The sequence below is a fragment of the Biomphalaria glabrata genome, chromosome 10 (assembly GCF_947242115.1).
Source record: "Biomphalaria glabrata chromosome 10, xgBioGlab47.1, whole genome shotgun sequence".
In the NCBI taxonomy this organism is placed as follows: domain Eukaryota; kingdom Metazoa; phylum Mollusca; class Gastropoda; family Planorbidae; genus Biomphalaria; species Biomphalaria glabrata.
Genome location: NC_074720.1, coordinates 34,668,141 through 34,694,726, shown reverse-complemented (window position 1 = coordinate 34,694,726; position 26,586 = coordinate 34,668,141). Strand labels below are relative to the sequence as shown.

Genomic DNA, 26,586 nt, shown 5'->3' with positions numbered 1-26,586 from the left:
AATAGCTATCACTGATACATAGGTCTGACTTGCTAAATAGCTATCACTGATACATAGGTCTGACTTGCTAAATAGCTATCACTGATACATAGGTCTGACTTGCCAAATAGCTATCACTGATACATAGGTCTGACTTGCTAAATAGCTATCACTGATACATAGGTCTGACTTGCTAAATAGCTATCACTGATACATAGGTCTGACTTGCTAAATAGCTAACACTGATACATAGGTTTGACTTGCCAAATAGCTATCACTGATACAAAGGTCTGACTTGCTAAATAGCTATCACTGATACATAGGTCTGACTTGCCAAATAGCTATCACTGATACATAGGTCTGACTTGCTAAATAGCTATCACTGATACATAGGTCTGACTTGCTAAATAGCTATCACTGATACATAGGTCTGACTTGCCAAATAGCTATCACTGATACATAGGTCTGACTTGCTAAATAGCTATCACTGATACATAGGTCTGACTTGCTAAATAGCTATCACTGATACATAGGTCTGACTTGCCAAATAGCTATCACTGATACATAGGTCTGACTTGCTAAATAGCTATCACTGATACATAGGTCTGACTTGCTAAATAGCTATCACTGATAAATAGGTCTGACTTGCTAAATAGCTATCACTGATACATAGGTTTGACTTGCCAAATAGCTATCACTGATACAAAGGTCTGACTTGCTAAATAGCTATCACTGATACATAGGTCTGACTTGCCAAATAGCTATCACTGATACATAGGTCTGACTTGCTAAATAGCTATCACTGATACATAGGTCTGACTTGCCAAATAGCTATCACCGATACATAGGTCTGACTTCCCAAATAGCTATGACTGATACATAGGTCTGACTTGCCAAATAGCTATCACTGATACATAGGTCTGACTTGCTAAATAGATATCACTGATACATAGGTCTGACTTGCCAAATAGCTATCACTGATACATAGGTCTGACTTGCTAAATAGCTATCACTGATACATAGGTCTGACTTGCCAAATAGCTATCACTGATACATAGGTCTGACTTGCTAAATAGCTATCACTGATACATAGGTCTGACTTGCTAATTAGCTATCACTGATACATAGGTCTGACTTGCTAAATAGCTATCACTGATACATAGGTTTGACTTGCCAAATAGCTATCACTGATACAAAGGTCTGACTTGCTAAATAGCTATCACTGATACATAGGTCTGACTTGCCAAATAGCTATCACTGATACATAGGTCTGACTTGCTAAATAGCTATCACTGATACATAGGTCTGACTTGCCAAATAGCTATCACTGATACATAGGTCTGACTTCCCAAATAGCTATGACTGATACATAGGTCTGACTTGCCAAATAGCTATCACTGATACATAGGTCTGACTTGCTAAATAGATATCACTGATACATAGGTCTGACTTGCCAAATAGCTATCACTGATACATAGGTCTGACTTGCTTAATAGCTATCACTGATAAATAGGTCTGATTTCCCAGATAGCTATCAGTGATAAATAGGTCTGATTTCCCAGATAGCTTTCACTGATACATAGGTCTGACTTGCCAAATAGCTATCACTGATACAAAGGTCTGACTTGCCAAATAGCTATCACTGATACATAGGTCTGACTTGCCAAATAGCTATCACTGATACATAGGTCTGATTTCCCAAATAGCTATCACTGATACATAGGTCTGACTTCCCAAATAGCTATCACTGATACATAGGTCTGACTTGCCAAATAGCTATCACTGATACATAGGTCTGATTTCCCAAATAGCTATCACTGATACATAGGTCTGATTTCCCAAATAGCTATCACTGATACATAGTTCTGACTTGCTAAATAGCTATCACTGATACATAGGTCTGACTTGCCAAATAGCTATCACTGATACATAGGTCTGACTTGCTAAATAGCTATCGCTGATACATAGGTCTGACTTGCCAAATAGCTATCATTGATACATAGGTCTGACTTGCTAAATAGCTATCACTGATACATAGGTCTGACTTGCCAAATAGCTATCACTGATACATAGGTCTGACTTGCCAAATAGCTATCACTGATACATAGGTCTGACTTGCCAAATAGCTATCACTGATACATAGGTCTGACTTGCCAAATAGCTATCACTGATACATAGGTCTGATTTCCCAAATAGCTATCACTGATACATAGGTCTGACTTGCCAAATAGCTATCACTGATACATAGGTCTGATTTCCCAAATAGCTATCACTGATACATAGGTCTGACTTCCCAAATAGCTATCACTGATACATAGGTCTGATTTCCCAAATAGCTATCACTGATACATAGGTCTGATTTCCCAAATAGCTATCACTGATACATAGGTCTGATTTCCCAAATAGCTATCACTGTTACATAGGTCTGACTTGCTAAATAGCTATCACTGATACATAGGTCTGACTTGCCAAATAGCTATCACTGATACATAGGTCTGACTTGCCAAATAGCTATCACTGATACATAGGTCTGACTTCCCAAATAGCTATCACTGATACATAGATCTGACTTCCCAAATAGCTATCACTGATACATAGGTCTGACTTCCCAAATAGCTATCACTGATACATAGGTCTGACTTCCCAAATAGCTATCACTGATACATAGGTCTGACTTGCCAAATAGCTATCAATGATACATAGGTCATACTTCCCAAATAGCTATCACTGATACATAGGTCTGACTTGCCAAATAGCTATCACTGATACATAGGTCTGACTTGCTAAATTGCTATCACTGATACATAGGTCTGACTTGCTAAATTGCTATCACTGATACATAGGTCTGACTTGCTAAATAGCTATCACTGATACATAGGTCTGACTTGCCAAATAGCTATCACTGATACATAGGTCTGACTTCCCAAATAGCTATCACTGATAATATACTTGGTACCCGTAGCCCAAACAGTGATCACTGATATCACACCATTCACGCGTAGAACTAGTAGCACTATTCGTTATCACTACTATGACCTAGGTCGGACTGGGTGACAAAATCGGCCCTGAAATTCTAATACTATTTTGCCCACACATTGTATATCATAAGTTGGGCCTCCGATTCTAAGCCTACCTGTCCTCAAAATCATTAGGTAAAATTAGGTTAAGTTTGATAAGTTTGATAATGTATCACTAACTGTACGCGTGCATACAATGAACTCAATATCTAGCTTTTTAAATCGATAAGTATTTAGGGCCTAAAAGAATGAAGCCTACAAGTAGCACTTCCACAGGACATCCTGTATGGCGATCTAATTGAAGGCAGGAGAGCCGCTGGTCGCCCACTTTTACGTTATACGGATGTATGCAAACGCGACATGAAGCTCTTCAAAATCGACACTGGCAACTGGGAAGAGGTGGCACTGGACAGATCCACATGGAGAGAGAGCATAAAGGAAGGGTCACAGATTGCAGATGTCATACACAACAGAAGCAGAAAGAAGGGTGAAAATGCAATGGCGCCTGGTGATTTTATATGCCCAACCTGTGATCGCAGCTGTGTATCAAGGATTGGCCTCTTTAGTCACACAAGAAGTTGCAAAGGGAAAAGATCGTCTCACGAGACGTAAAATGCCACAGAACAAGTAGCACTGACTACGAATGGAGGCTTTTACATTATGTCGGAAATATGTTAGATTAAATTAGTATTACGCTGTACAGTCTGTGAAAGATTTTTTAAAACAAATACGACGCTAAGCGGGCCCTTTTTATAAGAGAATATCATAAAACCTTTAACAATTTAATAAGTGCCATTGTGGCATCCGTGCGGCCCTTCCCGTGGCCATACAGGCCCATTTGGATACCGGCCCACCGGGCATCTGCCCGAATGCCAATATAGCCAGTCCACCTCTGAATACCACAGATGGAAATGGTAGCACTAATAGCACCTACAATACTAATATCTAATGTCAAGGGAGGGCAAGCGGGGCTACGGCCTAGGGTACTACTGAGGAGTGATGTCCCCACAATAGAGATTTATTTTTTATTTCGGCGGGTCAGAAACTTTGAGGGGTTTTTTTTTTGTGTGTTTCTGTTCAATATTGTTCTTGGTGTTTTTAATGACAACACTTTAAATTTCACGACAGGGAACACTGTCTTGGTTAAGAGGAGTCCCCACATTTAGCGTGTACGTAAGAAGGAAATGCATCTCCAGATTTACGGCTTTATGACCCAGGGCCTTGTCTCCCTCCCCATTTTAGATATATTAATAATAAGTGGATTGTTGGATTGTTATTAAAAGCTTTCTAAAAGGTGTAGATGTTCTAGGACTGCAGCGCCGCCTAAAATACTGCACTCATACCTCATCTTACGAATCGAAAACAATGCGTATTATTTATTTATTATGAATATAAGGTTAATACACTTACTGGTAGTCACTTTGACCTGATTGCTGGATGGCACAACTGATTGGCCAGAGATCTGTGCTGTACAAGTGTAATTAGCAGACACTGTAGCTGTATATGTTGGAGACGTGGCTAAGTCTATAACCGACCCGTCTTTCTGTTCAAATAATTATTATAATTGTACAATTATTAACTGGCGTTGATCAAATATATTTTAAAAAAAAACAAGTAAAAATTTTTTAAATACTTTTTAAAAAAGAAAACGCCAATGCCTCTTTATAGAGCTGTAGAAGCCTTTGTTAAGAGCAATTATTTTACATTTGATAGTTAATAAATAATAGATTTAAAGAATGGAACATTTGTAAGCCCACCCCTACTGAAACAATGCTTAAAACGAATCCTGATTATTATTTGTTGCATCACTATGGGTAAAGGGAAGAGGGATGCGGCCCGCACTGGGGGACACCCATTGGAGGGGGGGGGTCACTCAAGAAAGAAAAAAAAATGCCCTTTTAGACAAGCAGACAGGACGAGCACACAGTGGCTATATTGAAGATACCAGCATGAACTAAACAATGTCTAAGACACTAAAACTAGACTGGTGCCACCTAAATAAATCGAGCTCTAATTTTCACACTTAGCTAAATGTGTGACAGTTGATCTTTGTTTTATCTTTTATCATCGCTAGTCAGTTGCCCATTTGTTTTGACATAGTCTTTCAGTGGTATCGAGTCCAAGTGTTATCTTTTATCATCACTAGTCAGTTGCCCATTTGTTTTGACATAGTCTTTCAGTGGTATCGAGTCCAAGTGTTTCATACTTTCTTTAGATTGAAATGATTTTGTGCTACAAACGGAAGCGCTTAGAAAATTGAGTCTGTAGTAATGCACTCACGAATTGATCCCATAATTCTAAACACAAGTTACAAACACTTCCTTGATCTTGTACGCCGGATACACCAAAAAGGTGGCTGTTTGTAGTTTCTCCGCCATATATGGGGACCTCCATTAACCGAACATTATTTTGCACGTTCATTATAAAGCTCTAAATCTTAAATTTTAGATATTTTTGGTACCAAAAAAAATTGTTTTAAATTTTATCCAAATGTCTTAAAACCATAACCTGAAACCTTACGTGCTGGTAGGGGTAGGAGTGACGTGAAGCCTTTTTTTTCTTTTTTTACAAAAAAACGTATTGATTAATTTCGATGTAGATACAGATAAGTTTTTTTTTCGTTGTTTATTTTGTATTTGGGGCCACCAAATTCACTTCGCTTAGGGGCTCCGATTATCTCACAGTGCATAACGATGCTGAAAGAGATAAGTTTCATAGAAATCTATGGGGGGGGTGGGGTTCGTGAATGAGTCCCCTGGACATGTGTGTATATCTTCCCCAAGCTAAAAATGTTGGTCATCACTGGTCCTTCTGGTCTAGAGCGGCGTCACTAGTAAATTTGAGTTTAATTAAAATAGATAAACTAAACACGACATCGACGAGGTAAATAAACAAAATGAATAAATAATCGAAAGGTGAAATAATTAAATATTTCATTGTTATCCACGTACTAGCAAAAAAATATAGAATACATTTTGTTATTAGGCCTGAATATTTATAAAAGTGCACAGTAATTATTTTACCTTTTTTACAACAATAAAAAAAAGACATATTTAATCAACAGCATCATCGAATGTAAAAGGTCCATATAAATCTAGGGTATTTATATATTTGGCTCCAAAGTGGATGGCTGCCTGGTCGGGCGGCTTGCGCGCTGGATGTCGTTTGGACTTCTCGATGGTCCTCTGTCATTCCCGTCGTCCTGCGGGAGGCTTGGGCTAGGAATTAGATCATCTTCAATTCTTAAGGAATATCCGAAACTTGTAAAACAAATTTTTTTAAAAATTCACTTTGAGGCTTTGTTTCATATATATAACTAAACAAAATTGAACGACTTGGACTCAGAACCCAAGTGCTAAAACACCCCTAACGCCAGTACAATAATTGTTGTGTCAGCGCTGTGCCAGGGAAGCGCTTATGAAACAAGATGGCTTTATTGTTAGTTTCAAACTTTTCTCTCGACAGAGTATAAGGGTGACCAATTCATTTATAACACCACATCAGTAAAGTACAAAATTTCTTTCTATTGTACGAGATAAGATTGGGTGTAGGAGAAATAACGTGTACAAACTTTTGACCAGACAGACAGACAGACAGACAGAGTGAGTTGATATTAACTTTGTAAAATAACATTGGAAACAATAAATATGGCTTACTTTCCAGACATAGGTCACAGAAGCGGCACTAGGTGAGATGGAACATGTCAGTGGGACTGATGTGTAACTTATCACTTCCGTCACTGTCTGGCCTGAAGACGTGGTCACACTGACAGACTGGATGTTGGCTGAAAAACACACAACACAAGGCATGTTGTCAACTTTGAAACGTTATTGAAAGGAGATTGCTAATTATCATTAATTGTTTTCGCTCTGAGATGTTTAGTATAAGGCGACTTAAGAGTTGTTTCTAAAAAATAATAACATTAAAACGTTGGAGGGGGGGGATTAAGACAATATATTACACCACCCCTATTAACCCCAACCCCGAAAAAAAATCTGGTGACGCCCATGCCTATGTATAAATCTAATTTGGTAATATAGATCCAAACACGACAACATTAACATAGTCTAGACTAGAATCCTGGATAAAGATATATGGTATAGACTAGTATAGAGTATAGAAGAGTCTAGTTTGGTGCTAGGCCTATAGATCCAGTATTTGAAGACGGTGTACAAAATGTTCCTGAACGTCTAGTTTTTTAGTTAATTTCACAGACCTATATATACTACTAGACATATTTTACCCGCGACCCGCGGGTCTTTATTTGCGTTTTACTGTCGATATAGTCACAGAGTGTTTTTTAAACATTTAAACAAAATAATAATGTAATAAATAAAGCGAATGTGTAAATGTAAAAATAGTGTGAATGAAGCCATCCAATCAAAATAGCTAATCTACTTAAATCCGTTTTTTCAAATTAAAACATTTGCTTGTAAGCCTACATAGACCCCCTATATTTGATTAAAATTTGAAATGAATAGACTTAATTTTGTATGTTCATGTGTTAAAATATAAAGTAGATCTTGAGGTAGACAACATTGTAAACATGGCCTAGATCCATAAAATTCTATAGCGGTAATAGAGTTGGTTTTTTTTTTTTTTGGAGGGTCTTAAGTTTGTTTATGGCCACAATACATACACTACGGTCTAAGTTGGTACCCAAGGAACATTTCTGCCAAGTTTTATCAAGATTCGTCAAGCGGTTTTTATTTCTGTACGGGGACATACATACATACATACATACATACATACATACATACATACATACATACATACATACATACATACGACAAATATTCTACTTTATAGTATAGATATCTAGACTGGACATGTAGATCTTTTAACACTAGAAAAAAATGTGAAAAGTTGAAACAAGGCGTTGTCTTGTAAAGTAGTTATAAGAAGTAAAGTTGTTGTTTTTTTTGAAACCTAACATATGTAACCTATAGATCTAGATCTAGTAATTGGACATCGAAAAAAGAGCATTCTCGTCTTATAATTATTACTTTGGGATTTTTAGACACAAAATCTAGAAAGATCTAGATAATCATCTATTTCATTGTACATAAGATGGTTAAAATCAATAGACGGGAATTATTTGGATCTAGGATTTCGAAATATGATCTTAATGGAAACTAATAGGAAATGGCTTTATTTCATGAATTTGCGTGAATATATAGTTCTGTGATTAATACATAACAATCTCTCTATATATATATAGGTCTGTGATTTGATCCATCGCGGATAAGAATTTGTTTCCGTTTTCCGGTTTAGACGTATGTATATTCAAGACATGGAATGTCTGGACTATAGACTTATATATACTATTTAATACTATATCTAGACTGGACATGGAGACTTTTTAACACTACTAAAAATGTCGTGAACATTTTGTAGAAAGTTGGATCAAGGCGTTGTTTTGTAAAGTAGTTAAAAGAAGTAAAGGCTATGTTTTTTCAACCCTAACCTATGTAACACATAATTTAATTTTTAGATATAGATCTAGTAAATGAACATAAAAAATAAGAGTACTCTCATCTCATAATTATTATTTTGCAATTTTTAGATACTAAATTGTGATGTTTTGTATTTTTGATAATCAATCTATCTAGTTGCTATTATTTTACACATATTGTCGTTGTGGTTCGTCATTAACTAAATCTTTGTTCACATGTATTGGCGCCATATTTGCCATTTACCTTCTACGTCACGTTTCGGAGTCTCGACCTAGATCTAGCTATAAGATAATATAAAGCAGAAAGTAAGGCGTGTGTATGTCCAGCATAGAAATCAAAACCGTTTGACCAATCTTGATAAAACTTGGCATAAATGTTCCTTAGATCAAGGCGGAGACATTAGTGTATGTTTAATGTTCCTACCACAACCGCAGGGTCCTTACCCAAACTTGCCCCCCCCCCGAAATCCGTTTCGCATAGGGCCCCACAACGTTTGAGCCCGGCCCTGCTATTTAGTGAAGGGTGAATTCAGAGTAGATTACTTGTTCTCCTCCCCCCCCCACCCCTCTTTTTTTCGCCGCTAAATTTACTTGAGGTAGAAATAAAAAAAAAAAAAGTGATCTTTCAACGGTCCGGCCCTGCTATTTTGTGACGGGTGAATACTACTTGCTATACCCCCCCCCCCCCACCTCTTTTAGGGTAACTCTACTTCGTCCGACTTGCAGAAATAAAAAGAGTTATCTTTCCTTTACTTCTTCTTGCGTGTTCAAACTCTTAAGCCATGAAGAGAATTATATATATATATATAGATAGATAGAACCGTTTACTATATATTCATTATACAATACGTCGAACTCACTGACTAAAGTTGGTAGTTTAACAGCAGCACTGGTTGGACTTGTATAGGTCACAACTGAAGATGGAGTGGTCAGTTCACAGATAGCATCTTTACCTGCATTGGTGGAGTCTATAGTCACAGTAGTATGAGTACCAGTACCAGGAATAGCTACATTATTGACCTGAAATTTGTCAGATATGTTATTATAAAAATAAAAATTATTATATCATATTTCATAATTTTTAAAAAAAAAAGACGAATGTCTTCGATTAAAACGACGCTATAAGGTCATAAAGATGCACAAAAAATATGTTTGAAGTTCTGTATTCACTTATGGCCGTATAGACTTAATCTGATATATTACACTAAAACACAGTACACATTTTTCTTTTAATTGTTTGTATTTACGATTGAAATACCCGGACAGACAGACAGACAAACAGATAGATTAAATCTAAACGAAATAAAAATCTTCTGCTTGTTATTTGTAACATACCTTGTATTTAACATCGGCAGGTGTGTACCCTATAGGTATATTAGTACAAGACAGTGTCACTGTTGCGCCACTGAGCACAGGTGTAGTCACATCCAAAACTAGGATTGGCTGTATAGCTGATGTAGCTGAAAGGTCGCAATACGTACTATTATAATTGTCATACATTTTACACAGACGAATTTATGTACATAGATATAGATCTATCTATTATTATGCAGTGGCTGAGCGGTAAAGCGCTTGGCTTCCGAACAGGGTGTCCCGGGTTTGAATCCTGGTGTAGATTGAGATTTTTAATTTCGGTATCTTAAGGTGCCTCTGAGTCCACCCAGCTCTAATGGGTACCTGACATTAGTTGGGGAAAAGTAAAGGCGGTTGGTCGTTGTGCTGACCACATGACACCCTCATTAACAAAAACAGATGACTTTACATCACCTGCCCCATAGATCGCAAGGTCTGAAAGGGGAACTTTACTTTTTGTTACTATTATTACGCCTTTCAAGGAGTTCCTACAGAGTACTGCCTCCTAGTTCAAACGTCTTGAATGCAGCACGATATGGCGGCGGGCAGCATGTAAAAGGCCCATGGGACTTTAGACCGAAGTAGAAGATTTGTCCCCATCGATCAATAATGAGAGATTGAAAGAGGATGAACCTAATCCTATCACATTCGTTTAATACAGAGATTCCCGAAGTGATCTATATAGCACCCCATGAGTTTACGATGACTTCCAAGGGGTCTACGAGAGTGAAAAAAACATTTGGGGTTCTATGACCTGTAAATGAGGGTCTACGAAAGCGGATCTCATTTAAGTAGGTTGAGGCTTTAAATGTCATTTTACATTAATGGAATTATGATTAGGCCTACAATTATCTCCTTCACTTGGACAGCTATTTGAGAAAAACATTGCTAAGAAAGCTATAAACATTTTAAGCCTAAAAAAAATCACCCTCTTCTTCATATTACACTAAAGCTTTAAAAATGTAAAAAGCTTTCAAAAAATTTAAAAGTTCAGAATAGACTTAGAGTGGACAAAATGTTCATCATAAAAAGAAGAGTTTTGCGAGCGTCTAAAAAAAATAATTTCACAATATCTCTGCTTATTAAAAAAATCTGGAAAATGACACACTATCGGTGAAAAATCTTGCCAGCCAATGAAGAAGTTTTAAAATCTTTTTTACACAAACCTATATTTGATATCGAAAAAAGAATTCCTTCAAGCTACAATACAGTACAAGGGCGTATAGTTGATTAAATTTGACATTGAAAGCTGCAAACAACATGTTTCTCTAAAGATTTGGATTAGTCAATCATGCCTGGTAATGAAGCATTAGTATTGTCGTATGTTCGTTTTATTTTGAATCAAGAAATCCAAGAAGACCTGTTCTTTGTCGAGAATCTTTATTAGTTGCTCCTTCACACTGAAGAACGAACGTTGTCGATAGGTTTAAACTCGGCAATATTTTTTTCTTTTTAATACCATTTCGTTTCGTTGTTAGATTTGTAAGATCCGCTTTTAAAACAAAATAGAAAAGTTCCCCTTGCAGACCTTGCGATCTATGATGCAGATGATGGTAAGGTCATCTGTTTCTGTGGTTAACGGTCAACGAGAGTGTCATGTGGCAAGCACAACAGCTAAACAACTTTACTTTTACCCAAATAATCCAGATATCCATTACAGCTGGGTGGACAAAGAGGCGCTCTAAAGATCCCGAAATAAAAAATTCCATTCTTCACCAGGATTCAAAGCCAGAACCAATCTGTTCTGAAGCCTAGCGCTTTATCACTCAGACAACAAGCCTCCATAAAACAAAATAGTAATCAAGCAAAAACCTTAGTCTATTTTACAGGCTTGTTTCATAAATTTAAAGTTATTAACCTACAGCTACAAGGTGATAATTCAAACTTTATAAAAAACGAAGTTCATAATCTCAGCTTTTAAATTGAGAATTTAATGAAGCAAAACATTGGATGTAGTAAATTTTCTCAATTTCCACATTTAAACATTCAAATTTCCTGAGAGCTGATGTTTTTACTTTGGCCGAGTCTAGCCAACTGTAATGAGTACCTGAATTTAGTTGGGAAAGTAAACGCAGAAGGTCGTTGTGCTGGCCACGTGGCACACTCGTTAACCGTCAGCGATTAAACAGATAACCTTTACATTGTTTGCCTTGTTTTCCGATTTTTTTTTCTTAGGTTTGAAGATAGTCTGAATATGGTAACACCTCAATAGATGATCAATTAATAGGATGATGAGATATTCGCATCACAAGCAGAACTGCTAGGAATAAATATTAATGAAGAGTAATTTTAAATAAGGATCTCAGCTCTTCTGGCTTCAAAAAATCATAAAATATACTAATTAAATATTAAATGAAATATCACCAGAACGTTTCTTATTGTTTTTCCATCTTTGCCAACCTTTTAATAAAAAAAAACTGGACATGACTAACCCTAGATGTTTTTAAACCAAACTCAATTGAAGCCCAATTTTGTCATTTTATTATTTAAGCAGACCACTAATACTATAATTGGCTTTAATTTTTAATTTCGTGAATTCAAGTAAGTAAGTTAAATATATTGAATTTTATTTAGATTTATGTTAGTTTGAGTTTCAAAAACTTTCATTGGTAAATAAATACAACATAGATCTAGAAATCAGTGAAAAAAATGAATTTTCAAAAACGTATTAAATAAGCTAAGCAGTGGGGTCTACCAAAAGCTGGAAAACATGGCAAAGGGGTCGAGGCGTGACCTCTATGTCAAAGGTGCCGGTCGAGGAGACAAAAGTGAGAAAACCACTGGTGTAATGTGCGGTCAAGACTGCCTGAGATAGACCTGTTTTCCCCCGCCCCCCAGCGATACAACGGAACTTACTTGTTGCTCCTGTTCCCAACAAGGTCAAGGTCAGACTGTCACTCACTGGCGATACAAAAACTGAATCTACTCCTTTTCCTTGGCACCTATGTCATACAATAGTTTTAAAATTAGTGCTGTGTAGAAACAGTAAAAAAACAACTTTCAACTTTCCTTTACGATCCACATTTCAAAATGAAAAATGAATTGGAAGATTACGGTAAGTGTTTATTAAATAATAAGTGCATAATTAAATCATTCTAAACCATAACTAATGAGCGTGAATTCGTAGTCAGAAACATAACTTTCTATTAAAATTGTTAAATGATTCATTGTGCAAAGAAACAAAAAAAAAATTATTTATTTTGGGGGGGGGGGGGAATGAAATCGGATCAAATTTTAAATCTACAAAAAAAAATCATTTAAGTAGATAATTTCTAACTATTAAACATAATGCTCCAAACAAACGCATTGAATCTCACCCAAACAAATATACTCCCCTTGCAACGCGTAACATAAAATATTTGCAGGAATGCATTCATAAAATGAACAAGAAAAAAAATACTATTCAAAAAAATACACTACCTCCTTTCTAAATGTAAGATTAAAAAAACATGCAACATTTTTACCCCGCCCCATTCCACCTCTTCATTGAATGTGTATAGATCTACTACACTTTATAATAGTCCACTGATAGGACTTTTGATCTATACTTAAAAGATAATGCGCAAAATTTACCTGAGCATTTATTTATTGAACTCTTCGAATCTTTGAATCAATAATGCCTTACATTCTAAAATTCCCGAACGCGACAGTTCTTTCAAAAACGCAATAGTCATTTCAAAATTAATGTTGGATCTAGATCGAGAACTGCTTCTCGTAGCCAAAGTTCAATTTATTTCCTTCATTACTTTGAAAAAATTATAACGGTCAAACTAGATTTTTCCCAGTTTAACCTACGAACTATTAATTATTTATACATCAAGTGTTAAATTTCTAGGAAAATCATAGAAGCTTATTCAGAGAATCGCGTACACCCATCTATCCTCCGTGACCCACCTTCCACGAATATACGGGTTGAATAGAGGTATAATAAAACCAAAAGGGTAGTGCGGTATTTGGGGGGAAATGTTTGATGACGGAATATTTCCCTTAAAAATAAAATGGGGTGGATATTCTCTGCTCGGCTGTAAGATAAACTTACGTAAAGGAACCGACGTTCGAAGAACTGGCTGCTGTTTCAGAGTGAGTGTTGGCTGTAGAGGTAAGTACAGTTGAGCCTCTCTTCCATTCGTAAGTACTTGCTCCGTCAGTGTAACATGACAGGGTGAAAGGTTGACCCAGTATCACTTGATTGCTGTAGATACCCGTCGTTATCAAGGGTTTATCCAGCTGGACTGTTCACAAGTTCAGAGATTGGAGCAAAAAATAAAAAAAATCTTTTAAAAAGCTTTCGATTTGATTAAACGATAAATTCTTGAGCACAAAACTGTTCTTTTGTTAGTTCTCGGTTTTTACAAAGCTTATATCAACTCACTATCTGTCTGGCAAAAAGTGTGTAAACATTATTTCTACAATATCTATTCTCAGATCAAACATCGTGCAATTATTCATTGGCATAGATGAGACATGAATCAATAAAAAGTACCCAATTAGTCAATTAATTACTGGTAATGAATTATTTTGTTTGATACCAACAAAGGAAACTACTCCTTCAGTATTCATAGATTTGGCTAAATTTGTTGGGTTTAGTCCCCTTAAACAATTGTTAAAGCTATTTCTCCCTCACGCATTCTCTGATCAAGTTAATACCTTAAACAGTTATTTATTCGACATAACAAAACACGAATCAATAATAATTTTTAAAAAATACCAATTTAGTCAATTAATTAACTTTTGGTAATTAATTATTTTGTTTGATATCAAATACGGGAAATAACTTGTGTATTATTGAAAGATATAGTTTTAATGGTGGAGTTCTTCCCCTTTAGGTATGCTTTGTTTTAAAAAAAAAAAGATTTTGTTAGATTTTGCTCGTTAAGATCCGGCTTACATTTTTAAAGCAATAAAGTACAGAATCATGGAGAAAACAAAATACTAAAGAAAACGTCAGAAAATAAAAAGTGGTAGATGGGAGGAGGGGGAAATATTGAACTCAATGGACTAAAAAAACAGTTTGTACTTTCAATGATCCCTGTTGCTAGCTAAATAACAGAAAATAATTTGTGCTACAAGCGAATGAGTTAATTTTTTTTTTCTAAGTCCTGAAAACTGCACACACACACACAAATTATTACATGATTTATCAAATAAATCGTTATCAATACTTCTGTGTTCTTGACACAGGATAGACCGAAATATCTTGCTATTTCTGGATTATATACTAATTATTTATATTTTAGCAGATTTTTGTATATATTGTCGACACTCTCCACTCTAGTATGTTAGTCAGTTTAGTGGGATTGGAGGGGGGGGGGGCTATTGCATCTATCCCGCCCACACACCCCGACCCAAACCCTTCTAGTCGGGGGGGGGAGTGGTCCAATTTTTTTTAGAAATCACAATTTGTATACACATTCTTAACTTATCTTAATAGTATATATTAATTATATGTATATATCCAATTTGTATATTAAGTCACCACAAATAAATAAATTATGGCTTTTATATAGCGCTACTTTCATGCTTATAGCATGCTCAGGGCGCTTTGGTCTAATCTCAGTTGTGGAAGTGGGAGGGAGGGGGTATCTAGGAGAAAGTTTTTTCCGTGCTGCCTTTAGGCGCTCAGTAAACACAACTCTGCCCGAGTCGGATGTCGAACCTCGAGCCCCCTCCATAGGTAGCTAAGCCAAGCCAAGTTCAAGCGCACTAAGCCTCTCGACCACGTATCCCACAACCCTTTTGTATCTTAGCCGATTTTGTGTGGGGGGGGGGGGGTTGGTGGCGATTACATCTCTACCCTGTCCTCATCCTACCACTTTTACCTTTGATTTGAGGGGGGGATGGTCCCATTTTTTCCAGCACTTTAAACAGAACTAGTTACATATCTATATAATATTAGCTACTTATTGATATTTTAATCAATTTTTTTACCACCTAGCATCCCACTCAAAGACTCAAATTTAAATCATCAGTTGGCCTATGTAGATTTAATGAAAGGGTGTGGTCGGAGCCGTGGAGGGGTGATAGACGCGTTAAAACGGCAAATATTCAAAGACCGTTTAACCATCCGTTCAGTTGATGTCATGTGCTCACCAAAATCAGGCCTATTACAAGAGGTCTCGCTTAACTTGACGATTATATTAAGATCAATTCTCCTGATAAAGATTTACGCCCCACTGTGCCTCGATTGTCAAAATTTCAGCTTAATAGAATTGCGATCTACTTACGTCCACATCCGGAACGTATAGCTACGAAGGAGGAGTTCAGACAGCCGCAGGTGTTGCTGCTGCATGAGGACAAAGTGTAGTCTGTAGTCTGGCATGTTGAGGATGTTGTACATGAGGCTCCTTCCACACCTGGGGTACCTGGATATGAGAAAAATAGGTAGGAGTGAAAAAACAAAACCATGGCCTTAGATTTACTATTCCCACACAGAAACAAGCAATAGAAAAAATAATACGTTTTAAGAACAAAGCTTATCTGAGGAAAATAACCGCTAATTACTGCCATTTAGCTCCCTTTCTGCTATATAACACAAAATTAATCAATTAGTACTAAATGATTAACGTATTGGTTAATTTTTGGATTGATTCGTGTATTGTCATCGAAAAATGTCATTGCAAAATTTCATCTTCCGAGAATGGGAGGTGGGAGTATAAACGTGTCAAAACGTATTAAGGGAATTTAATCCAAATGTACATCCACATTTCTTATTAGCATTAATTCCCATTATTTCGACATCAAACATGATAAATAAGGGCATTAAATCACCTAGTTGGTTACATTTTTTTTATTGATTCGTTCTTGTTAGGTTCAATGAATAATTGAGCAAAGTTTTAACTTGATCGAGATTGGGAAATAGGAAAAAAAACATGTTCAGACTTTTACCAGACAGACAGACAGACAGACGGACAGACTAACAGAGTGAGTTGATATAATTTTTGTATAAAAGACAAGTATTCTTTTTTAAAAAGCTTTCTAGTTTCTAAGCCGAAGTAAACTAAATCGTACTTTCTAGACTCGAATGTTGAACATGTACTTACCAAAGCAATGGTAGAGAACTATGAATAAGACAATCAAATGCATTTCTGAGATATTCTCAAATGTTCCTTTGTTTGATAATCTGATTTAAAATTTAAAAAATAAGAGCACTTCCACATAGGCACTTACTAATACTTTCATAACGGTAACTGACAGCAATTTTAAAAAAAAGGTAGATAATTCTTTGTTTGTTTTTAAAGATAGATATCAGCACTTTAAGTAGATAGATGCCAGCAATGTTGCTAAAGAAAGAATGTTAAACAGGTAGATAACAGAACTTTATGTAGAATTTGTTTTCTATTTTCCTCGAAACATAGTTTCTGTAATAATTTAAGTTCAACCGGAAAGACCTGTTTGATAGAAATGGAGGGCCACCGGAAACAGTGATTGGTGTAAACAGGCGTCATTCCCACCCTACTGAAATCTCAGCTACCAAACATTAACAGCAGCACACACAGACTTTACGTATAGAAACTATAGAATGCACTTAAGCCAGTCTACCTGGATTACATTCAATAGTAGCTGTGACACGCAGTGATTGTTTTCTTTCATTCTTTTATGAAATTATTTCGGAGAAAAGCTTAAAAGAGTTAATGTAGAAGTATTACTAGAGCAAAACGGCGTTCTAATATATAGCACAGATAGGCAATATAGAGCATGAATAAAAGGCTCGAGAAGGGTCACGTGTGTAATATGTGTTCTTGCCCAGATTGGCCCCAGATGTTCAATCAACTAGATATATACAGTATCTGCCTTAAAATATAATAGCAAATATCGCTTTAAAAAAAAACAACAAGGTTACAAAGACAGTTTGTGTGGAAACACAAATATCAAAATCGGCCCCTGAAGTGGTCTACCCAGTCAGGTAAAAAGGCAGGTTTAATACTTTCAGAAAGAACATCAGAATGAAATTCTATCAAAGACAAATCACAGAGAAGAATGAAGAATGGTTGGCCGATCTTGTGTGGTGCCCCAGCCATCTAGCAGACCAGAGGATAGTCGAAAGTGAATGTGAAGTTAGATGTGAACCTGGCCTAACTGATGTCTTATAATGATTATCTAATTTTTTTGTAACGGGTCAATCTCTTAGTCAAATCCTCAAGATATAAAATTACTTTTCCGTAAAAAAAAAAAAAAATTCATGAAGTTTAATGTGTTATAGTTTCGGTGCAATTCTGAAGTCCACGCGATAATATGAAAAACTAGTCATTCATTGTTGTTTTAAATTATTTCCAACTTATATGCTCACTAAATAGATTTTTTCTCTTTAAAAAAAGGAAACATTTTTTGTGTGTGTAAATGTAGTTGTTAGTATGACAAAACTTACTTAACTTAGCAATACAAATGTAAAAACAAAAAAAAAATATTAAATCTAAAACCGTTTGCATAAATGTGATATAGATATGGTACACAATTATCTCCCCTACTAAAGAACCTCACGTGTTTGTTACTATTATATAGACGTAAAAGTAGTGCATTTTTATGACAAAACTGCTTGCCTAAGTGGTTTAAAAAAATAGATTTTTCGATTTCAGAAAAGAAAAAAATAGAAAAAAAATATATTTTTCGATTTCAGAAAAGAAAAAAATAGCCGTTGCATCAGAACTTTGAATGATCTAAAATATTGTGATGTCGGACTTTCACTATCTAAACTGGACGGATGGACGGAAGGACGGACAGACATTCCACACAAAACTAATAGCGTCTTTTCCCCTTTCGGAGCAGCTAAAAATGAAGCTTATGATATTGAATTTCTAAACCATTTTAAAATTGGAATCTACAAAATTGCAAACATTTCAAACCATTAAAATAAATTACTATTACAATTGTTAAATGTACTTCTTTCAGACCTTTACCATGTGCCGAGGCAGAGGGTATAAAGGCTGAGAAGCAAAGCGCTTGACTTTCAAACCAAGAAATCTCGACTGAAGACCGAGATTTGAACTTCCGGGATTTTCAGAACTCCCTCTGATTCCACTCGATTCTAATGAGTAGGCCTAGTTAGCAAGCGTTGAGGAAGTAAAGGCGATTGGTCGTTTCACTGGTCACGTGACGCCCTAAACTATTTCCTATCTAAAATCGAAGTAGTTATGAACTCATTGACTCAAAAATTAACGTTTGGTTACATAACCTTGAGTGACATTTACCTGTAGCAATAAGAGGCGTATGGGGAGATAGAATTAGATCTAAAATTTAAAAAAAACGCAGATTTCAGTTTATTAGCTGGTCTTACAAGACAAAAACGATAAATTTGAACAGAGGAGTATTCGCGCCCATGTCCATAACTTATTTTTAAATTTTAGATTTTTTTTTTCTGAATTCATGCTCTAAACTCTTTTAAAATGTATCCTCCCCCCCACACACCCACCCCATATATCGTTTACTAGAGCCTAACAATATTAAATGCATAGTCAGGGTCGGTTCTAGCCCCTTGATGGCCAGTCGGGGCCCCACAAATTAGGGTAGAAAAAGACATTACTTAGCTGAAACGCCCCGCGTTGTATGCAAACCCCATGCCCAGAATCATGCTAGGGTCGCCCCTGTTACCTAAACAGAAACAAAAAACTGATTTATTTGATTTTTTTCCTAAATGCCATACAAAGTATGTATTTTCAATAATGGCTTATGCTATATTTAGCTCTTATTTTTCCCGCTCGAGCCGAATTATGTCTTTGAACAAGCTTTGGTGTCGAAAACCTTTGCACAAAAGATAAAGCAGGGGTTGTCTGTCGCCGGTTGACAATAAAAGGTGTTACTTCAAAAAAGTATTTAAGAAAATATAATGGTTGTTATCCAAGACTTTTTTTTTTTAGAAATTTGAAAACACCCACAATGTCAAGTCCACCTTGTTCATTTAGACAACTGAATAGTAAAGAATTTGGAATCTTGTTTGTTCTTGCAGACGATACGTTTTAACAAAGCTTATATAAACTCACTCTGTCTGTCTATCTGTCTAAGTGTGTCTGGTAAAAAGTTGCATCAATTGCATTAAAAGGCAATCACGTTATACTTCACCCAGATACACCCTTCTTCCCCCACCCCTCTCCCCTCCTTTTCCTCCACTAGTTCAGACAAGTGATAGGATCATAGCGCATTGAGAAAGCTAAAATGAATTTGCTCTAAACAAAAACAATTGGTAAAAATATTTCTAATCGCACAGATTTATTATTGTTAGTCTAGATCGGTGATTCCCAAAGTGGTCTATTAAGACCCCCTGGGGTCTACGAAGATTTCCAAGGGGTCTACGAAAGTGAAACAATAAATTGGGGGTCTATGAGATGTCCACGGGGGTCTACAATAATTTATTTCATTTAAGCAGGTCGTGACTTTAATTTTTACATCCCATTAACGTAATTCTTTTATACACTAATACATGAATTGTACCTTAGTTAATCCTTTAAATATTGTTGTAACTCCAGTGGCGGATTGAAAGGGTTAATGTGTGTGCGGCCTACTGATACACACCACTCAGGCCAATCACACAGGTAAACGGGTCAACGGCTGTCGATAGACAAGGGACAGTACTGCTAATAATCGCAAGTATGATCTGTGTTGTGGTCATGTGATCAAGAGCCCTCACGGTCGAGAGACAGTGTGTTAAAAAGGATAGTTGAGTCCAGAACAGCAAAGCAGTAAGGACTGTGTGGTACCTTTGAGTCTTCGAGAATGTAGCTGTACGAGCTAGAGAGACTTGTAATGTTAGTTAGGCAGTTCTGTTAAGTACAAGAAAGCATTTCAAGTTAGTGTAGCCAATTGTGTTGAATTGGCTGTCCATGTAATTGTAATTAAAACGCCACTTTGTTTTATTGAAACTCTTGTTGTCAAGTTGATGTTTTAAATGTGTTGTGTTGTTGGGCAGTGTTTGCAGAAGGCCTGATAGAGAAAATAGTAACAATATATATATATACTGCTAATCAAAAGAAAAATGTCTACACTTATTTAAATAGCTTAATTTTGTCTACTTGTAACTAATGTGTAATAAATAAATTGTAGATTTACAGCCTTTATTATTTAAAATTGGGACAGATTCCTTCCTTGTCAAACAAGCGTTTGTCTAAGTGCCTTTTTGTGACGATATGAAACTAATAACACTGGAAGAACATTTGCAACGATGCAACCATGATAAAGGTTTGAACAACTTTCAAAACCTCAAAAATAAAGTTCAGAGCACACCCACAAATTCTCTCTTAGGCATCATATAGAGATGATGGTGGCTTGTGGGCGTCTTACAATATCTCTCTTAGGCATCATATAGAGATGATGATGGTTCGTGGGCGTCTTACAATATCTGTTTACTTACAGCTAAAATACGGAAAAACAAGTAATTAGAAAAACTTGTACACAAACTTACATCTGATATTAATAAAAGAATTTCTTTAAGCAACACTACAGTTCAATGGCACATCGGTGGCATGAAATATCAAATATCTTTGCAAACGACATATATACAGGTTGGGATCAGTGATGTCACAGACTCTGGACATGGTGCAGTGCTGTGTGATGTCGCCTGCTCCTTATTTTTCCTTAGGTTTGACCCACGAAACCTTTCCCATGTTGGGTATAGTTGCAAGGCAATTCTGTTTTCCTTCTGCTAGATGAGTTGCAAGCCAAGACTAATGAGTCCCTCCTGCTCGAAGCTTACTGGTTTAGGCGCCAGTTACTCACCTTCACCCCTTCTCCTGTAGGTGAATACAGACCCAATATTTTAGCTACACGTGAAATATCAAGAAATACACGAATGCTCTTTGTGAAAACTTTTACAGTGATACTTAAGGAAAATTAATTAATTTATTTTAATAATGATTGAAGGACTACTTCATAGAACCACAAATTCTATAGTATTCTTGATTCCCTATTTCTTATTAAGCTTGTTGATTTAAACAAATCCTTATACTTCTAGTCTGTCCTTTTCACTAGTTACTCATTTTGTTCATCGTCACTCAGAACAAAAACTTTTTATTTATCTTGACGTACTTGTAAATAACTGTAGACTTACAAATCACACCAAACTGCAACTGTTCAGTGTCCGCTCTAACACCCAGCCATCAATCACAAATGAGCTATTTTAGACTACACTATTCATATTTCAATATTACATTTCCATTGTGCACAACTCAAAGGAAACACCATTTTGTGTGGGAAAAAAAACCTGTCATAACAACTAGGTCTAGGTGTTTTTTTTTTAATTTAATTTAATAGTTTCATTTCACGATGAATGAACTCTTCGTGTGTCATTTTAGAACATCGGCCTCGAAATGTTCTTTTGTGGTGTTGAATAGAAAGTTTAAATATAGATTTTTGTTAAATTTCGGTTTAAAAAGAACTGGATGGCGGATGGTTAAGAGAGAAATCGGGGGGGGGGGGGAGGGGGGGGTAAGAAGGGGATTGCTAAACCACAAACTACTTAGTACATAGATTTAGTTGCTAATTTTTTTTTATTTGTTGTTGGTAGTGGTGGAGTTTGTTGGGGTTTTTGTTGTTGTTGCTTTTAACTCCTGCTAGTTGCATTGAATGGTGTGCAATCTTTTCAAGGGGATCTAGTATTTGAATTGTCTGACTTTTTTTTTTCACCATTGATGAGGGGTAAAAGATACTTAAGAACATTAAATAAACCAGGACTTAAATACAAAATAGACCTATTCTTTAATACCTTTGTTAGGTTACAATGACATAACCACTCTTTGTGTCCTTCAAACACACACACACACACAGTTTTGGGTTTACGTAGGGTTAATTTACACACACATGTACACATACTCGCAATGTCCTGGCTTTCTTCCATTTCAAAAAAAAACTAAAAAAAAGAAATGAACAGAATTTTTTTTTTGCTAACAATTTCTCATTCCATTTATTTCTTAAAATGCTTCAATATTGCAAGGACTCTTTCCACTAGGCTTCGCACAATCAAGTTCTTCTATCAACAGCCCAGCTAGTGATTCCTACATAAGACATTGTGCAACATGTGCATATAAGTCTATATATTTATTATAACTCTTTACTAATTACAAAAACATTGCAGTCGGGTGTGGGAATTTCCGCTTAAGCATTTTAGATGATTATATTTTGGAAATGTTTAACAGTCAAAACAGACTTTTCACTATGTGGCCAAAAAGGTAGTTTTTTTTTTTCCAAAAGATATAGGCCTACATAAACTGTCAAATTTCTAGGAAAATTGTTTGAGACGTTTTTGCTATACTCGTCCAGTATTTACCCAGAACTCATGAAAAGTTTGCAGGCTAAAATGAAGAATTGTGAACAAAAAAGTGGGACTTTTGAAAATTTACATGTAACATTTTTTACAGTTAAGTTCATCCTTAAGTATGTGGAAACTTATTCCTAGTCACCACTGGTACATAGGCAGTATTGACCGCACTCTTAATTTTAATCTTACTGGCTATAATTGGCGAGCTCAGTCTAAGAGACCAAAATCAGTGTTAAAGGGGCTTTATAATGACAATCTTTCTATTGAAAACTACAGAGCAAGGTAGATCCAGACAAAATGAAAAGCCTAGCGGTGAGATGAGATCTGGGTTTTGTACTAACCTTTCTTATAAACACTTGGACAACATGTCTCTTTCAAAGGTTTTATGAAACAAGAATGACAAAACAGTTCATAACAAGCTAACATTACAGTGCACACACACACACTGACCTAGACTCTTAAAGAAGTTGGACACTCCAGTACAGCACAGTTCACAACACACATCAAGAAACCTACGCAACAGAAATCCTCTGGTTCTTGTAAATAAATTTAATTTTCTGGACCGTTGAAACATAAATTGGAAATGTATCTGCCCCCTTCCCCCCACCCTCAAGGGGGCGAGAACTGTTGGCTTCTTCTTGTCTATAAGCACTCACTTTAATCGTCTTTAATGTGTATTTTTAGCTGCCCCCCCTCCCCATAGGAGGAAAAAGCCGCTATTAGGTTTTTCTGTCCGTCTGTCACACTCTGATCTCAAAAGCTAGAAAAGAAATTTAAAATCTTATTTTGTCATGTGTTGTGAGTGACAAAGGTTAAGGGAAACAGCTACTTTTTGTTTTCTTAAGGCAAACCGTTTTGTTTTGTTTTAATAAATTATGCAAGCGATTTTTTCATAAATATACACTACTTCTAAAACAATACGTAACTGTAAGGGAGATTATGTTAACACTATGTTAACAAGGAAAGATAAATTTTGGTGTATTTACTGTATCACTATCTATAGTTCATAGTCCATCATGGTTCGATGATGACCACTTTTGTCATCCAGGGGGCTGAGGGCTTTGCACTGGGGGTTTTGTGCCTCCTCATGTGGCTGTTGAGACCTATGTGAGCCCGGAATGTTCGGTTGCACACCGTCAGGTTATTCACTATCTATATATGATATATATATGTAAAATGTACAAGGAATGTTCACAATAAATATAAATATTAGTTGTGTTTTTTTTCTGGTACTAAGGTTCTAATATGAAGAGAAAACATTTCATTTTCTTTATAAGACTAACAATGCATTTGTATGTAAATGTCAGGCAAGTACAAATCGACTCTTTATGCAGCGACATTCGATCAACAGAGTGACATCTCGGGCGCGCCATAGTCGCAATAATCAGATTTTGTTTTAGCTTTTTGTTAGTGCCAACATCAAGATAAAAGTCGCTTACTTTTGAGCATTCTGTCTGTCGGTCTGTCCGTCACGTTAAAAACGCAAAAAAACAACAGATGACCTTTATATCATCTGCCCTATAGATCGCAAGGTCTGAAAGGGGAACTTTGCGTACTTCACTTGTAGCTTATTGTCTTTAAAATTACAATGCTTTTTCAATTGGTACAGTTCAATTAAGATTGAAAGAAAGATTGCGCCCGTCTTCTGGTACATTAAAAGGAAGATAAGGCTCGTCGTCTAGGATATATATATATGTAATATTTTGCATATCTTGGGGGCTATTATAAATGATACTGTGTTCTGATATAACAAAAAAAAATTTAAAAAATTGTATTAATCTTCTGAAAAGCTGAAAATGGGAGTTAATTGAAACACGTAATATTATCACTTTTAATTGAACTTTTGTTGTCAATTTGATGAAATGTTGATATATGTATTGTGAAGTTGATATATAATGCTATGTGTATAAACTATTACTTACCATTTAGAAAGTTAATAATAAATAAAAGAAATTGCAAATATAATATGATAGTTTTCATTTCTGTATCCTATATAAATGTTTTCTATAACTGAAATTGAATTTTTTTTTCCTCCCAGATTCTCTATCCTTCGTGCATCTATCTGAAACTGCCCTCTCTGCACCTTCAAGTATACAGCAAGTTTTATGGGTCAAACTTCTTTTATACTTCTCACAGACATAAAGGTTGGCAACCATGGATACCTATAGGATAAAGCTTAAATGCTGGAATTGGGGCTCGGGAGTCACGTGATAGCAACCAACGATCCAATCAAACCAAAAGAAAAGTTGTATAGCTTCATCCGTCTCTTTCTCTGAACCATTTTTTTTAACCGAACAATAGGCTTAGTTCAGTTCCGTTAGTCACCCGAGGGTATCCAGGCTACTTAACGCTACCTAAGGTGCTTTACTGAAACGATCTTTGGTACTTTATATTGATTGGTAATGGTTTACAGTAGAGACGATCAAATTCAGTATTGTTATGAGGTCTTTTTTTTTTGTCCACTGCGCAATGTTTTTAGCAACAAAGAAAACAAGGGCTGTGAAAAGGCTGCACGTGAAAATACATCAAGGTATAAATACATTTGTTTGAAAATAGTGCTATCTATAGAAGCACGGGCTTCGCAAGCCCAAATTGACGCTTGAAGGAAATATTTCGGGTATGAGAAATATTCGGAAAAGTTTTTTTATTATTATTGTACTACAAAATAAATAAAATAAACAGATACAATTAATCAACAAATATTTAATTGATTAATTGATGAATTATTTCCCCTTATACATGAAAGTAAATACAGCTATTGTTGTAGTACAGGGATTCCCAAACTACGGCCAGCTGGCCATATCCGGCCCCTGGCGCGTAGCTTTCTGGATCTCTAAACTACTGCTCCTATTGGTTAAAAAGGCCTCAGAGGATCTCTGCCATTTGATGTCATGATTTTTTTATGAGGCTCATAATAAGCGTATTAGAACTTTATTTGGCACCAAAGTCGTTAGCGTTAGGGCATCACTGCTTTAGTATTGCTCTGGAGTGTGTGTGTGTGTGTGTGTGTGTTTATATGGTGACGGTGAGAAGAGGTTAGCGATCGGTTGTGAATGATAAAATTGTTTGAAAATAGGAGCACGGGCTTCCAAAGCCCAAATAGACGCTTGACGGAAATATTTCTGGTATGAGAAATATTCGGAAATAGGTGGCATTCTCGTCACTTGGTCTTAGCTAGGAGAGACGACTCCAGAACGTGAGACTGAAAGGTTGTGTTATTGTAGTGAGTTAGATTTTGTTAAGAACTATTATTACTAAAGTCTACTACAGTTATTTCATTTGATCACAAGTTGATTTTGTTTATATTAGAAATAAAGTGTCATTTAGTTTGCTCACAAAAGAAATGTATCCAAGTTATTTGAAGTTTTATTAGTTATGATACATTACGCCTACAACGGTTTAGTTGTCTTCCAGCAGTTTGGTGCTACAAGTCAACGACCGGTAACAAAAATATGTATTTCTATTATGAGATCTTTGGTTCGACGTACTAGAAGCAAAGATGGCTGAATAGACATGGACCCTATTGTGGTGGAGTCCGATGG

General features: G+C 36.0%; 1 protein-coding gene across 2 annotated transcripts in view; it reads right to left on the bottom strand.

Moving 5' to 3' along the window:
• LOC106076463 (carcinoembryonic antigen-related cell adhesion molecule 5-like) overlaps positions 1 to 25,121 on the bottom strand; it is a 32,430-nt gene extending 7,309 nt beyond the window's left edge. Inside the window, exons 1-8 of one of the 2 annotated variants that reach the window (XM_056045314.1) lie at positions 24,967 to 25,121; positions 16,029 to 16,166; positions 13,844 to 14,036; positions 12,661 to 12,746; positions 9,787 to 9,911; positions 9,312 to 9,471; positions 6,653 to 6,780; positions 4,407 to 4,539 (exon numbers count right to left, since the gene is read on the bottom strand). In XM_056045314.1, the coding sequence (XP_055901289.1) occupies positions 4,407 to 4,539; positions 6,653 to 6,780; positions 9,312 to 9,471; positions 9,787 to 9,911; positions 12,661 to 12,746; positions 13,844 to 14,036; positions 16,029 to 16,166; positions 24,967 to 25,024 (1,021 nt within the window). In that variant the 5' untranslated portion in view covers positions 25,025 to 25,121. Of the gene's footprint in view, positions 1 to 4,406; positions 4,540 to 6,652; positions 6,781 to 9,311; positions 9,472 to 9,786; positions 9,912 to 12,660; positions 12,747 to 13,843; positions 14,037 to 16,028; positions 16,167 to 16,844; positions 17,244 to 24,966 lie in introns of those variants that run through there. The other variant, XM_056045315.1, reaches the window with a different exon arrangement.
• Positions 25,122 to 26,586: the final 1,465 nt, after the last annotated feature.